General features: G+C 43.7%; 3 protein-coding genes across 3 annotated transcripts in view; 1 reads left to right on the top strand and 2 right to left on the bottom strand.

The window, feature by feature from the left end:
* The window catches only part of smyd3 (SET and MYND domain containing 3), a 291,990-nt gene extending 286,766 nt beyond the window's left edge, over positions 1-5,224 (bottom strand). The window contains exon 1 of the mRNA XM_076300384.1: positions 5,029-5,224. Coding sequence (XP_076156499.1) covers positions 5,029-5,189 — 161 coding nt within the window. The 5' untranslated portion in view covers positions 5,190-5,224. The remainder of the gene's footprint in view (positions 1-5,028) is intronic.
* An 899-nt stretch (positions 5,225-6,123) lies between these two features.
* sv2 (synaptic vesicle glycoprotein 2) lies at positions 6,124-8,546 on the bottom strand. The gene has a single exon (XM_076300375.1). The coding sequence runs from the start codon at positions 8,470-8,472 to the stop codon at positions 6,850-6,852; it is 1,623 nt and encodes a 540-aa protein (XP_076156490.1). The 5' UTR covers positions 8,473-8,546; the 3' UTR covers positions 6,124-6,849.
* Positions 8,547-9,670: 1,124 nt separating this feature from the next.
* On the top strand, positions 9,671-15,253 carry tfb2m (transcription factor B2, mitochondrial). Its single transcript, XM_076300377.1, has 9 exons — positions 9,671-9,779; positions 10,662-11,128; positions 11,224-11,315; positions 11,949-12,102; positions 12,512-12,660; positions 12,834-12,923; positions 13,381-13,443; positions 13,738-13,886; positions 14,375-15,253. Exons 2-9 carry the CDS (start codon positions 10,684-10,686, stop codon positions 14,562-14,564), a joined length of 1,332 nt encoding a protein of 443 aa, XP_076156492.1. The 5' UTR covers positions 9,671-9,779; positions 10,662-10,683; the 3' UTR covers positions 14,565-15,253.
* The last annotated feature ends 41 nt before the right edge of the window (positions 15,254-15,294 follow it).

Genomic DNA, 15,294 nt, shown 5'->3' with positions numbered 1-15,294 from the left:
CCTGAAACCACACTCTCAAGTAACACACAAGAGACGCCTGAAACCACACTCTCAAGTAACACACGCCTGAAACCACACTCTCAAGTAACACACAAGAGACGCCTGAAACCACACTCTCAAGTAACACACAAGAGACGCCTGAAACCACACTCTCAAGTAACACACAAGAGACGCCTGAAACCACACTCTCAAGTAACACACAAGAGACGCCTGAAACCACACTCTCAAGTAACACACAAGAGACGCCTGACAACTGGTAAAGAGAAACAAGTATCATAACAGACCACTGAAGGCTGCGCTGTGCAACCATCTTGGGATCCTGAATGAGGAATAGCATAGGCTGCCTGCATGTCTGAGCAGGCCTGGGGGTGAAGCCTTCTGATAGAGCGTTCTTGCTGTGCATTATACCATGCTGTCCCATGGCTGCTTTCGCCCATGCTATCAAAATGCATCAAACGGCCACATCTACACGTGGTAAAACCCTGATGGAGAGGCCTATTAAAGCTCACTACACTAATCTGCAGTGTTGCCACAGGGAGCCTCCTGGGGAAATCGCGGTCCTTGAGAGGATGTCATGTAAACACACGCTGTGCTGCCTAGCTGCAGGTGTTCGGCGGCAGGTGTTCGTGACCTGCCTGCTAATATCAGCGTCCTCATGGCGTCCCTACACCTATTCCCATCATACAGAGAGAGAGAGAGAGAGAGAGAGAGAGAGAGAGAGAGAGAGAGAGAACTAGCCATAGAAAAATACAATACCCATTCCCATCATACAGAGAGAGAGAGAGAGAGAACTAGCCATAGAAAAATACAATACCCATTCCCATCATACAGAGAGAGAGAGAGAGAGAGAGAGAGAGAGAGAGAGAGAGAACTAGCCATAGAAAAATACAAATTAAAAATGGTTACGAAGAGAGCAAAGAATATGTGGTCAGTTGATCACTGTTTAACAGGTGAGGTTGACACTGAGGTGCACTTTCTTCTTCACTGTTAGAAATATTCAGAACTCTTACTTTGACAGGTTTTTTATAAGTCTAATTCCAGGGTTCTGGGGGTTCCAGGGCTGTCTTACTTGGACAACAGGGACAAATAGCAGCACTTGCTGCTAAATACATCACTGGAAGCCATAAAGCATGGGACAGTGGTTAGATATCACTACTATACAGACACATGTACACCTATCCACACCATGTGCACTACCTACTTAGCTTAAACTTTGAGGAGTCTCCTACTACCCTACCACCCCACAGCCACCAAGGGGCGCCAAAGTGGAGGGGACATCAGGGCAGGTCAGCATTGGGTGATAAGTGATCATTACAGCACAAGTCTGTAAAACCATCCAGGCCACAACCTCCAGGCCCCAACGCAGTCAGCTTTCCATACATCTCACCTCTCTTAAATCTCACCTATATCTGGCCAGACGCTAGGCCAAACGGTCCAGGTTTACTGGACTATGATGGATGACGAGCTGATGTGATTTCTGTGCAGCCCAAAGGCGAGATTTCCCAGTAGGCTCTGGGTTCTCCCAACAGATCAGTCATGATCATCCGCCTGAAGGCTTCATGTTTTCACTGCGCTCATCACTCCAATAAATCTGTTTTTCCAAACGCAAGCAAACACGTATCGATGTCTGCAATGACTTCACCTCACTTCCTACAACCAGGATAAATAGAGTGAATGATGAGAACATCAGAGAACATCTGAGTCCTATTACTGGTCCATGAGTCATTTGAGCTTTTCTGGACAGGACATGGTGCCATACTCGCCAATCAACAACAGTCTGATTGGACTATAGACCCTTTCAACAGTAAAAACAAAAACAATGCTTGAACGTTCTATTTGGGCCCCAATCTACTATTCTAGAAGTAACCAGGAAAATAATTCACTCCTCAACAGGTTAAGTGTACAGGTGGCTCTAAGATCTAAAAAATCTGCTCTAGATTACTGTGACAAGAACACAATACCAAGCAAAACCAACCTCTGTAAACAATAATTACAATCACGTTCTGCAACTCTACAACACAGACTACCTAAACACCATCTCCTTCCAGGCCCTGGCGAAGATGTTTTGCTTGTTCTGAGCAACACCATAAACCACAGGGTTGCCAGTGACTTGCCACGTCCATGTCCTGGCCTGCTCTTACAAACAAGCACACAAGTATTGCCTGCCCCAGTGCAGAGAGACAGAGAGAGAGAAAGGTCTGTTTACGGCCCACGCCGTGATATATTCCTGTCCCCTCTCCTATTTCAGGGGAACACACTCCCAACAAATCCCATCCATCACCTTAAGAGGCTTCAGGGTTTCAAAAGATTTAATAAAGAGTCAGCGTGTCAGCGGGCGGCTGAGCGAAGAGTGTGAAGAGACAAGCGCCTGAATCAGAGTTCAAGACATGTGCTGAGGCTGTCACTGTTATTGTGAAATCACCCCACGCACACACACACACACACACCTCACAACAAATCATTCTGCATCCGCCGCAACCCACACACACACACACACACACACACAAAAGCATACACAGGGAAAATTAAGGTTTGAGAGAACTCCTTGGCTGAGAAGAAATTGAATATTAAACGTGCCTACACCTACAGCCGGGCAGAAAAATAGACAGAGGCAATTCCATCGTTTGAAATATATGACAGCCCCTGCGGTTTTTCTTTTTTGATGATGGAAGTTTTTCATATTAGAAGTTTGGAAAGTTTCATATGTCTGATTTTATTACAAGCCATCCTTTCACCAAAACAGTGTGGTGACAGCAAATGGTCCACAATTTACATATGAGACAGCAGGAAGATTTCTGTCCCTGAGAAATACAATTAACTCTACCGGCTGAGCTTTACAATGAAGTGGCCAATCTCTTTTCTACAGGAAGTAGTATTCTGTAGCAACTTACATCCACGTATCCCTGACATGAAAACATATGCAAAAATAGCAAGCAGTTTAACCCAGTGAATGAGCAAACCAGCAGAATCTAACCTTTGACCTGGCCATAAGCCCTAATGACTGTATGTGGGCAGACCACACCTCACGGGCAGCGGTACCACAGGTTCACATGATTCACTTCCGTTGGCGGGTATGACGGCCACACATGTCCAGCTATTATAACCCTGTCTAAAGACAAAATTGTCACTCCGTGTAAAATCTGATAAGGTCTCAGGTTCAAACCTTTCCTATATCATGAATAGGTCCCAAAACCAAGGCCTGTGAAGCGTTTTAATGTTCAAATCCTATGTCTCCATATTTTTTTTTCAGGCCTTGATATTTATTTAGTTTCATGCTACAGCCAGAAAAGAAAACCTCTATGGCTATTGGCTAGAACCAAAATACATTAGACGTGCAGGTGCTGAGGTTTCCAATACTGCCGAACACAGCAATCAAACAGTAATGTAACTGCAAAGAACAACATAAGCTATTGAGTAGCCTACTATTACATGTCTAGGGGCCTAGGCCTAACAGATGCTTCTACCCACAGAGGTCTATACATGCTAAACAAATAAGCACAGCAGCTCTGTTATCACACACTGATTAACCATTACAGCTCTGTGACTAATCGGCCTCCGAGAGGTGATGAAAGCTCAGCCTCGTTCCTCATATCACTGCCTAATAGCCCTGCTCAGTGATGCATGTGTTTTCATGCATGGGTCAACTCTGTTATCTGTGGAGAACAGATGAACCCAAGAGCTGTATCACAGAAACTCCATATCTCCAGCCTGTGGTTAAGATGGGACTTAGAAGTGAGGAGGGTTCTGTCATACAGCCTCAGATTCTTAAGTTACGCAGCCTGATGCCAGCAGGGGAGTGGTGTGCAATCTCATGTGAACATTGACAGAGGCATGAAGACTACAGGTAACAAAACAAAGCAGCAACAGTTAGAGAAATCTATCGTCTGCCAACAGGTAAGTTGACCATTTAAGAACAGTTCAATGTGTGCTTAAATATATTTTGGTATATAAACCTTTCATTTGTGGAAATACTGAAACTCAAATAAAACTAGGAAGGGCATTGATAAAAGACTGATTAAAAAAACAGCCAGAAATTGCAGGTTTGGCTGGCCAATCAGCAGATGTATTCTAGTTTGACCTTTAACCTGCATACCATATCACCACCAGGGATAATAGAAATGTTGTTAAGAGTTTTGAGCTCTACGTCATGACAACATGTTTTGTAGGTATTTGGATAAGAAGAAGAACAACAACAAAAACAACAACAATAACACGTTACATTTATATAGCACTTTTCTTAACACTCAAAGCGCTTCACATGGAGAGGGGGACCTCACTAACCACCACCAATGTGTAGCACCCACCTGGGTGATGCACGGCAGCTATTATGCGCCAGAACGCTCACACCAGCTTGAGGTGGAGAGTGAGGGAGTGAATGAGCCAATTACAGTGGGGGATGATTAGGGTGCCAGATTTAATGAGCCAGGTTGGAAATTGGACACTGGGGAACCCCCTACTCTTTGCGACCAGTGACCTAACGATGGAATCTCCTACAATAGCCTAGTGTCCCCATCACTGCACTGGGGCATTGGGGTCGAGCTTTTTGGCCAGAGGGAAGAGTGCCACCTACTGACCACCCACCAACACCACTTCCAGCCCCCCTCTGTAACAATACACCACTGCATCTTATGGCTAAGAGGCTATATGGAGCAAAAGCACACTCTAGTGGTCAAAGTAGTCGGGCTAAACTAAAGTGCTGCTCTCATATCTATCACAAACAGGTAGCCAAACACTTCTGTTCGCCATCAGCATGGTTCACAGGCGTTTAAGTGCTGACGGATAACAAATCACTATTTTTCAAATCATCAATTTGTCGTATAATATCAGTAAGGAAACGGTTGGCTCCAGTATAACTTCTCAATTTAGCTAGAGACCAGGGAGAGAGAGAGGGAGAGAGAGAGGGGTCATGCAGCAGCATTAAATGGCATCTGGATGACGGAGACACACTTAAGAAACCGATGTAACAGAGTTCTACTTTGTGTGTCTGCTGCATTCGCACGCCTGCATTCACCATTCATCATAGCTTACCTTGTAAAACAATTGTGACATGCGGTTGCAAGATGTTTCTTGGAAACGCAGCAAGCTAACGGACTAGCTTTGTACAGAAGTTCGCCGGCTTTAATTTTGTGCACTGCCCGTAAACCATTCCCTTTACCTACACTAACAAAGCGTTCAATTTTAAGCGCCATATCATCAGCTAACTTTCCAGGCTTGCATGTGTAGGAAGAGCTTTGACAGCATGAGAGAAGTAGCGTTCTGTCTGGTTCAAGCACATCAAAAAATAACTGGATAACGCATACTACTTCGTAAAACTATGATTATTTATTTCTACGTGGTAGGAGCATTAACAAATAAAATTACGAAAAAAGCATGTACTTAGCATGAGCATGTACTTAAAAAAAAAAAAAAAGAACATTTGACTGAAATTGTAGCTGTTTTTTGCACATATAATGCGCAGCTCAGATAAAACCAAGATCAGTGGTGACGCAAAGAACGACCACGCCTACAAAGCGTGGAAGCGAAATACAAAGACTTGAAGCACATCCTCCTTATTATTGAATCATGGTTAAACTTGATAGAATGTAGTTTCTAATAATACGTTGGAATCTTAGGATGTGTGTGTGCGTGTGTGTGTGTGTGTGTGTGTGGTAAACCATTACCATATCACTATTCATTAGGCCTATGTTAGACTGTGGAAATAATATCATAAAGAGGGGCAGCCTGTCTGGCCCACATAGATGATCCTGTGTGTGTGTGTGTGTGTGTGTAGATGGGGACGTGGGAAGGGACAGGAGGACTGGGGTGTTGGAGAGAGTTGCCACATGCTAAAAACACAAGGATTTCAACTCTAAATCATCATGAGCAAAATTCTCAGGTATTCCATGCTGAAAATCAAGACACATTTGTGTGTGTGTGAGGAGAAAGAAAGACAGAGAGAGAGAGAGAGAGAGAGAGAGAGAGAGAGACAGTCAGAGATTATTGCTGATGAATTTATGAAGCCTCTGGAGATTGGGTTCAACTACTTTGAGATCTTCACACAATGGGTGCAAGTACATATGAGACTAATATTACTGGAGGTAATAATATGAATGCAACACAAGTCAAATCTAGTCAACATATTCTCACAAATAATTTAATATATGATTCTTTGGCACAAAAGCATTATACATCCGTATTCCTATAAGCATATTACATTAAATCATTAAATAGAGTTTAAGTAACTAACTTTAAGTAATCTTAAACAGTACCATGATTATCATATTTTAGTGCTTCTTGTTATTTACTAGTTAGGAATGTTTTGTTTCATGTGTTGACATTGACAATGTAATGTATGTAATGTGTGTGGTTATATTTTGAATTCCTTAGAATGTAAACACAATGACAGTTGGCAAAATCATGGACCTCTTCAGTCATACCGTGTGTTTGAACATCTTGACATTGAGTGGTGCATTATGTATGATCCCCCCCTAAAACTGTTTGTGAATATTCACCACATACCATTTGTAATTTGAAAAAAAAAACATTTGTAAATATTGGTCATGTATCTAAAGCCAGCAGTAATATTTACAACAAAGTTGAGTCACAAAAACACTCTTTGGAAAAGTGCACTTATGCGTAAGAAGGCCAAAGGACCAACAGCATTTCTACTCTTCACAACAGTAACACTGTGGAAGTCTAAACTGCAGATAGACTGAATTCTATGCAGTCTCAGGCAAGGTCTGCTAGGGTTTTCTGTCAGATAAGTTCTGTCTGTGTCTTTGCTTGGGTACGCTCTACTTGTTTTGTTCTATTTGCTTGCTTATCTGTCCCTAAGATGAGTTCTGAGTTTGGCTTGATTCTCTCTCTCTCTCAGGTGAGTTCTGCTTGTTTAGTCTTTGGCAAACGCAGGGCCACCAGTCCACTAGTCAGCAGCAGTAGTGACACACTCAGGATGGGCACTGCACAATTGGTGTCAACTAGCTGTCCAAAAACTACATTACCCATGATGGCCCCTACCCTACCCACGCCAGTGAAGAAGCCCAGGGCAGACGACCGTAACTGTGTTGGGTAAAGTTCAGTGCCGATGACATCCAGAGCGTTCCAGGATATGACTGACACGCCGCTGAAGACGCAGCACATGATCAGGCTCTGGGTTTTAGTGGTCACCTCCCAGATGAAGAACACGCTGAGACTTGACACCAGCAGACTCGAGGAGAGGAGAATCTTTCCGCCGATAGTGTCCATCATTAAGATGGTGAAGATGTTGCCTGGCAGGTTGGCGAGTGCAGTGAGGAAACCCTCCATGTACACGGCAGTTTTGACAGGGTAGCAGCTCTCGTTGCTTTCGGTGCGGGTGCGGGACATGTTGGCACATGGGGACCCTCCGGCTTCCGTTCGCTTAAATAGTTCAGGGAACCACATCCAGAGCCCGTAGTACCCAAATGAGATGCAGTAGAATATAATCGTAAGAGCCGTGCTCCGTGATGCTAGGGGTCCGTTGAAAAGTTGGCGTATGGGGTCTGTTCCCGCTCTGAGGCAGCCAGCCAGATTCTGAGACTTCACCTCTCTACTGACTGGTGAAGCACTTTCATGCTTGTCCTCTAGACTGTTAAGTAAGCCAGCCATCGGGAATGGCTTCATACTGCCTCTGTGATTCATCACAAACATCTTCTTGAACACCTTTAACGCTTCTGCATGGCGCCCGGCCTCGATGAGGAACTTGGGGCTCTCTGGCATGGCGAGCTTGAACACCAGTGCAGATGAAAGACTTGGAACGGCGCATAGCACCATAAAGAGCCTCCAGCTCTGAAAGTCTAGTCCTCCCAGCTGAAACCTGAGCGCTGTGTTTGGTATGACCAACCAAGCCAGACCTGCAGCGAGTATGTTTCCTGCCATCCAGAAGGTGGCCAAGGCGCTGATCATTGCACCTCTTCTGTGTCGCGGCTGAAACTCCGAGAAGTAGGAGAAAATGACTGGGATCGACCCACCCACCCCAAAACCACTGATGAACCGCAGCAGCAGAAAAAGCCAAAATCTCGACGCAAAACTGGCAAGGGAACCAAAAATACCGTTAACCGTCAGAGAGGCTATAAGGACTTTCTGGCGTCCCCTTCTGTCGGCAAGGTAGCCCCATGTATAGCCTCCAATCATCATACCAAGAAAAAGGCTTGCCATCAGTATACCCATGTCAGAGGAGCTCAGGTGAAGATCGCACCGAGCTGTGGGCAGTAAAAATGACACACACAGTATTTCTACTGCATCACTAGCGTTTGCCCAGCCGCATATCACAAGCAGAAGGCCATGAAACAACCCAAAACCCGCTTCTTCAATCGCCTCTGTATAGGAGAGTTTTACTGAAGTATTGCCGAGAGTTGCATCGCGTCCACTTCTTTCAAACACAACGTCATCCTCTTCGTCTGAGTCGAGCTTAGATGCTTCGTTGTTTCTTGTAAGAAGCGGCTCCCAAACGATATCGGCATGTGCATCTCCCATAATTTTCCTGATGCATGGAATTTGTCTATCTATGAAATTGAAAACACACAACCAGGAACTTCTTGTTTTCACTGTTGTGTAGTGATGTGCCCAATAAAGCGAGGCTTCGGAGCTTGTGTCGAGCAGAAAGGGGCGTGCCAGATGAAGCCCCGGTTCGAGGCTTGTGTCGTTTCCATAAAAATCATGTGACTGATGACAAACGAGGCCTCGGTTTGTGAGTGTGACGTCTGAAGCTTCGTTTGGGACACACACCCACGTGACTGCTTCGGAATCTGACTCAAAAGCATTGCGCGAACCAGGGCACCCGCTCTAGTGTCGGAATGAGTTGTGTTGTATTGCAAGTCAGGCGAAATTTGTGGGTAGCCCTGTTTTATATAGGATGCTTTCTCTGTTTGGGAATTTACGTTCTTTTCTTTCCGGAAAATGTCCATAATCCATAATATCATGCACATAGAAATAAAGAAGAAATAGCCTAGGCCTAGCCTAAAGCTTTGCCATTTAGAACAATGACATTAAAACGTGTCTGTGTTGCAATCTTGTCTCAACTTCAATCATGTAATTTAAAAGCAATACAGGCTAATAATTTCTATGTAGGCTTAACAATAATGGCTGACATAATATTTTCCTTTTATTGAAAGTTTGATTCATGAAACGTCAATGTCGGGCCATATTGGTTTAATTAGGTGCCTGGTCGTTTCCTTTTCACTCTCGTCCATAGCGTGTTGAGGTTGATAACACTTCGTCCTGGTTCAGAAGCTAAGTAGTGTCTACTGCGGGCGTTAAGTGGATGGTAGACCGATTGGATCATTGACTGGGATAACACATGATTTCACGCCTCCACGGAAATACCAATCTCCACGTGATGGCATTATGTTGCCTAATCGTATTTTATTGTATTGAATTGAGACAAACATAAATGCAAATTTCTTGCAACACTTTTAATGTAATGAATGAGAACATTTCGAAGCTTTGGCATTGTGTTGAACGTTGTAGGCATTCTTTTCAATAGTTCGTGGCTGCGATAATTTATGCAAACCACCAGATGTCGCTGTGTTTTCCTTGTCTTCCATGTTTCGAAGCTTCGGCACATTACTCGGCACATTAGGGAAATGTGTCGAGTAGCGCTCGAGGCTTCATTTACCCATCACTACTGTTGTGTCGCTCTATGATGACGTAGTTTATTTGGGACCATCGAGATTGCGAAACCTTTTACTACACCGCTGAACTACCACGCTTGGTCAATGTCACTCACAACCTCGGGAAAGGATGCCGTAGATTAATCTGCTTGATTGCAAAATCCCTTCACAGTAAGTTATTCGCACTGCATCCTGTAAATGAATTATAACTGCATTGTCTAATGATAGCTATTGTCATACTTTATGCCTGCCGTTGGTCATTTTTGACAACGAGCTGGTCGCTGATTCGCTTGCTAATATTAGCTAACAACCTTCAGTTAGCTTGTTAGCTTATACTACCGCTGTAAGAGCTTGGCAATGCTAGCTGTGAAGTGCCTGCTAGCTACAGCAAATGCTGTTAGCATAGCTAACGTTCGTAATTTTCTAGTTGGTAACGTTAAATAATGTTTTATTGTGCTTAGATTGTGCTAATTTACATGAACAGACAAACGCATACAGTCAGGAACAAGCGATCTGTAATGTACTGCTGCAAGGGTAGTCATTTTGCACCATAAATCTGGCAAAGACATCAGAGTCTTGAAATAACTTGGTGCAACTATATATCACTGTATGCACGTGAGTTTTGACTGCAGGACAAACGTAAACATGACCTTGCCGACTGGATAGTGTGGAGCTCGCTGATGATCATGTTATAGGGTATTTAAATATAAGCATAAATCTTCATTTGATAACAAAAATCCACCCTTTAATAGCTAACCTTAGAGCACCCTTTGCCCAGCTTGCGTATTGGCAACGTGTGGTGCCCTGGGTGAACCCAGACAGGTTCGTCTGGGTACAACCAGGTTAGTAGAGCCTCGGTAAGATCGGATGTCCTTACAGATGGCGGCCCCGATAAGTCTTTCTCACATAGTTTAGTTCTACAATAAATATAATCCAAGTGATATTAGCCTAAACATTGATCAATATCTGTGAGGCAATCAATATGGGTTGTGGCTGGTTTCTATAGCACCCATACATTGTAACGTAAGTTCTTTTTCGTGACCCCCTTTACAGGCGGACACGCAGTAAATCGGAAATGGCGTCTTGTGGCAGATGCAGAGTTTTCGTCCTGACTGTAAGGGCATTTTGTGGACAACCATGGAGCAGGCCCGCTGTGGCACAGGCAGTGTGTCAAACAAGGACAATAGTTACCTCCACAAGGACTTACTCGCTGGAGCCGTTCTCCTCGGCACAGCGGAAGACTCAGAGCGTGACTGGGAAGAGCGAGCGGGTCTCGCCGTCTTCGGCGCTTACACAGAGGAACCTGTCCGCCGTGGCCGTGTCTCTGACAGGGCAGTACCGGCCACACTGCAGATATGACTTCCTGGACCTGGGCGAAGTGGAGGATAACACACGCAAAGCTTTGGGGTCTAAAACGCTAAGACGGTTCATAGTGGAGCCAGAATTGGCTAGACTGGTGACGGATCACTTATCAAGAGACATAGAGGATGGGAAGTCTGTCATATTTGACTGTAATCCAGGTGAGTGTATCACTCTCATGTATCTCATCCAGAGTCTTTGCCTATGGTTGGTTGAGTGTTGTGAGCCACTGTCACTGACCACTGCTGTGTCCCAGGTCCTGGTGTGCTGACAAGGTCATTGTTAAACAGTGGAGCACAGAGGGTGGTCGCCCTGGAGAGTGACAAGGCCTTCCTGCCAGACCTGCATGTAAGTACAAACACCCTGCTCACTTTTCTGTCTTTGTTATTTCTTGACTATTGCTGTTCTATTCCAAGTGCTGTTTTCTGACTGATAAGGTGTTGCTGGTCCTTATTAATAATGATGGACTTGTGCCTGTGATTGAGCATTAAACACGCAGTGCCACCATGGACGATGGGTGTACATAAAAAAATGTAGCCATAGTGATTTCTAAATTAAATGATCACTATCCAACTACTTTGAGAGAGAGATAAAGTGTAAATAGATAAATAGATATTCTTTATTGCCATACAGCAATGTTGGTGGGACTTGGTTGTTATAGAAAGAGGTAGCTCAATCCAGTAAAGGAGAAAAGAAAGAATAACAGAGCAAGCAAACAAACAAAACATATGGCTGAGGCCCCGGCCGCCCTGGCGCAACTGGCTGGGGCACCTGCACCGTACGCTGGCGACCCGGGTTCGATTCCCGCCCCGTGGTTCTTTACGGATCCCACCCCGACTCCCTCTCTCCCACTCACTCTCCCGCTCCTGTCATTCTGCACTGTGCTGTCATTAAAGGCATAAAAAGGCCAAAAAATATACTTTAAAAATATACTCAACAAAAAAATAACGGCTGAGCCGTTTGAACTCACTGTATCTGCAGGCTCTGGAGAACCAACTGGATGGCCAGCTGGAGGTGGTGCACTGTGACTTCTTCAAGCTGGACCCCATTGGCACGGGCAGCATGAGACCCCCAGCTATGTACACAGAGAAGCTCTTCACTGACTTGGGCATTTCCGAGGTGCCGTGGTCCGCAGGTCAGCTGCTATTCTGCTCCTTACCTGAAATGATACATACATAGGTGGTCGATAGCTATTCAATAGTTTGTATATGTCCTTTATGTAATATGTTGTGTGTGTGTGTGTGTTTTATCTGGACTGTAAACAGTTATATATAATTCAGTATGTCACAGTAACATTTATTGCATAATCCTCCCAAACCCAAATCTGTAAATATTATTAATAGGGTAAGTATATGTGATGCGCTTTGAATTAATTTCCAAGTGCATCAAAGGACAGCTAAAACTTGCACACATCACTGCAAGAACTAGGGTTCTAAGGAAAACGCAGGACAGATGGTTTAGAAGCATAGCATAATAATGTAGATTAAAGACTACGGTTCTGGTTTGAGCAAATGGCATTTCTTTTGTTGATTTTTTTTGATCAGATGTTCCGATGAAGATGGTGGGCATGTTTTCCCAGCGTAACGAGAGGAACATGCTCTGGAAGCTGGTGTATGCTCTGTACGAGAGGCTGTCCATCTTCCGCTACGGCCGCGTCGAGCTCATCATGTTCATGAGCGAGAAGGAGTACACGGTGAGGCCAGACGCCTGGCGAAACTGTAGTACACACACACACACACACACACACACACACACACACACACACACACACACATCCTAACCACAGAGGTAGATGAGATACCAAGCAAATCTGGCTAATCTGTTTTGAAACACTCTTAACTAAATGATTATTTGTTTGCCTCACAGAAAATCGTGTCCAAGCCTGGAAACAATAAGAACTACCAGGCCCTGGGAGCGCTGTGGCAGATCGCCTGTGACATTCAGCTGCTGCATAAGGTGAGCGGGAGAAACACCACCATGTGGTGATGATGATGGAGGAACCCTATGTAATGCTCAGCTATGTTGAAGCCTGTAGACCATTTGAAAGGCATTCCCAATTCCCATTCGACTATTTTGTCGCTGGCTGCTCCCAGTCTTGGAGATAAACAGCTCTTAATCATGTTATACTCTGATAATGAATGTGATTTAAAAGGGCCCTGAGGGATTTTTGTTGTTGTTATTGCTGTACTTTTTCTAATATTACCTGCGTAATTTTTGGCATTGCGCCTTAAGACATATTCAATCTACAATGCCACACCATATTACAGAAATACTGGTCAAAATACTGGTCAATGTCATGGTGTACATACTTCATCCCACTTAATATGGCCCATTGTCTGATATCTAATGGCGTGTTGTTAATTTTTTTTGAAGTGTTTATCTTGTTTTTCTCTGTCTTACATGGAACCATCAGGAACCTTGGTCCTCTTTCGTTACAACCTCAAAGCACGGTGGAATGGCCATCCCAAGGAGCACTGTAAGTTTATACTCAAAGATCAGTCACTAAAACAGATTGTTTCCTTTTAGATATCCTGTGAATGGTTATGTTTGTGGTTATAGTATTTAGCAGATGCTTTTGTCCAAAGTGACTTACAGAATATGAATATTATAGTAATTAAAAATGAACAGTTCTTAAAAAAAAAAAATTCAAAAAGTTACATTAATTGAATGGGTGCATAACATCAGTTTTTTGTGTCAAAGGACCTCTCCATATTCCCTGGCTAATTATATTTGAATGAGTTTGTTAGATGAGCCATTTCTCTCGTTTCAGCTACCCAATGACCACCTGTGCCTGGTACGAATGACTCCTCGCGAGGATTTGTTCACGTCGAGCGTCACCCCCAACAACGGTGGCACGCTGGTGATGATGGTGAAACAGTGCCTGGCCAAGAGGAAGGCTCAGCTGGTGGAGAGACTCGAGTGAGTACAAACATGTCTCAAGCAGAGGTTACACTAGACATTTTTGCCTTTATATACTATATAGGAGAGTGAGAGACTGACAGAAGTGAGTGAAAATGGTGGGTTTAATTCCTGGATGCCATAGATGTGCCCTTTAGCAAGACACCCCTTGCTCTGGGGAGACTCTGGAATCACTTTGGATAAAAACATCAGCCAAATGTAGAAGAATTATTTATTTTTCATATATCAGATATTAGCAAGAAGTATAACCTATTAGTCTTTTTAATACCTCTTTTGCAATCACAAGTAAATGTGAATGTGATCTAATTCTAATGCTCTTCACGTCCCCTTCTAGGTAATCTAATTTATTTACTGTTTTATTTACTGTTTTATTTACTGTTACTTTGAGTGCATTGGAAGCCATGTATTACTGTAAATGGTTTAGCAAAGAGTCAGGGTGAGGTGTCATGCGGTAATGATGGTGGCGTTTGTGTCTGTCTGTCCCACAGCTCTTGGAGCCCTGGCAGCGGGTCTAAGCTGCTTGGCCAGATGGGCTTGTTCGAGGACGTGCTGACAGGCCAGGTGTACCCCGACGAGTTCAAGCAACTGTTTGAGCTCATGGAACAGTCCCAGGAGTTCAACCAGAGCTGGTTGTACGAGGAGATTCTGGAGAACAGCAAGAACATGGGGTTCAACTGACGCACGCACGCATGCACGCACGCTCCCAGGCCATCCCAGTTCTATCTGAACTGTTCTCCAGTATTGTGGTTACTGAGTGAAGAAGGCAGGGTGGTGGAGATGCTTTCTGTGAACTTTTATGTCTGTGACATTTCCACCTTCATCAGCCAAGTGTACCAAGAAGCTTAAAAACATGCAAACTCATTTCTCACTGTCATACTCACCCCAGCTCATTGGATATCTATTTTGATTTTTTTCTGCAAGAAAATGGCTACTGCAATAAAGTAACTAAATTTACCAGTCTGGCTTGATCTATACATCTGTATATCTGTGGCTGTCGTCAACATAAAGCTCTTAACATTTTAGCATATGTTTTGAAGAAGAACACATAGCTTTCATATTTAATATTTCTGCCCCCAGCGAAGGAATGTTTTAAAGCGGTAAAATTGCAAGTTAATACTTAATGTAAAGATTTACTAAACAGAATCATACCTCAGATGAATGTCTGTCATCATGACGTATGTGAATTTATACATATGAATTAATTTATGATCGTGAGCAATGTGTCATTTTTAATACTGTTTACTCAGACTTGGGTGTCAAGTATGTTACTGCATATGATGAAGCTATACTGTTTTCCCTCCTTGTCTTTGGGAGTAATTGTATGTCTGAAGTATTTTGCAATTAAAAAAAAATGGTTTGTTAAGTAATGATTGTAATGACTTGAATGCTACAACTTACTGTTACATGC

This window comes from Alosa pseudoharengus, unplaced genomic scaffold (assembly GCF_046254945.1).
Source record: "Alosa pseudoharengus isolate Yale_2024_CS ecotype anadromous, Long Island Sound unplaced genomic scaffold, YU_APseudo_1.1 YU_APseudo_1.1_scf_22, whole genome shotgun sequence".
Lineage (NCBI taxonomy): Eukaryota > Metazoa > Chordata > Actinopteri > Clupeiformes > Clupeidae > Alosa > Alosa pseudoharengus.
This window is presented reverse-complemented; position numbering and strand designations above follow the sequence as displayed.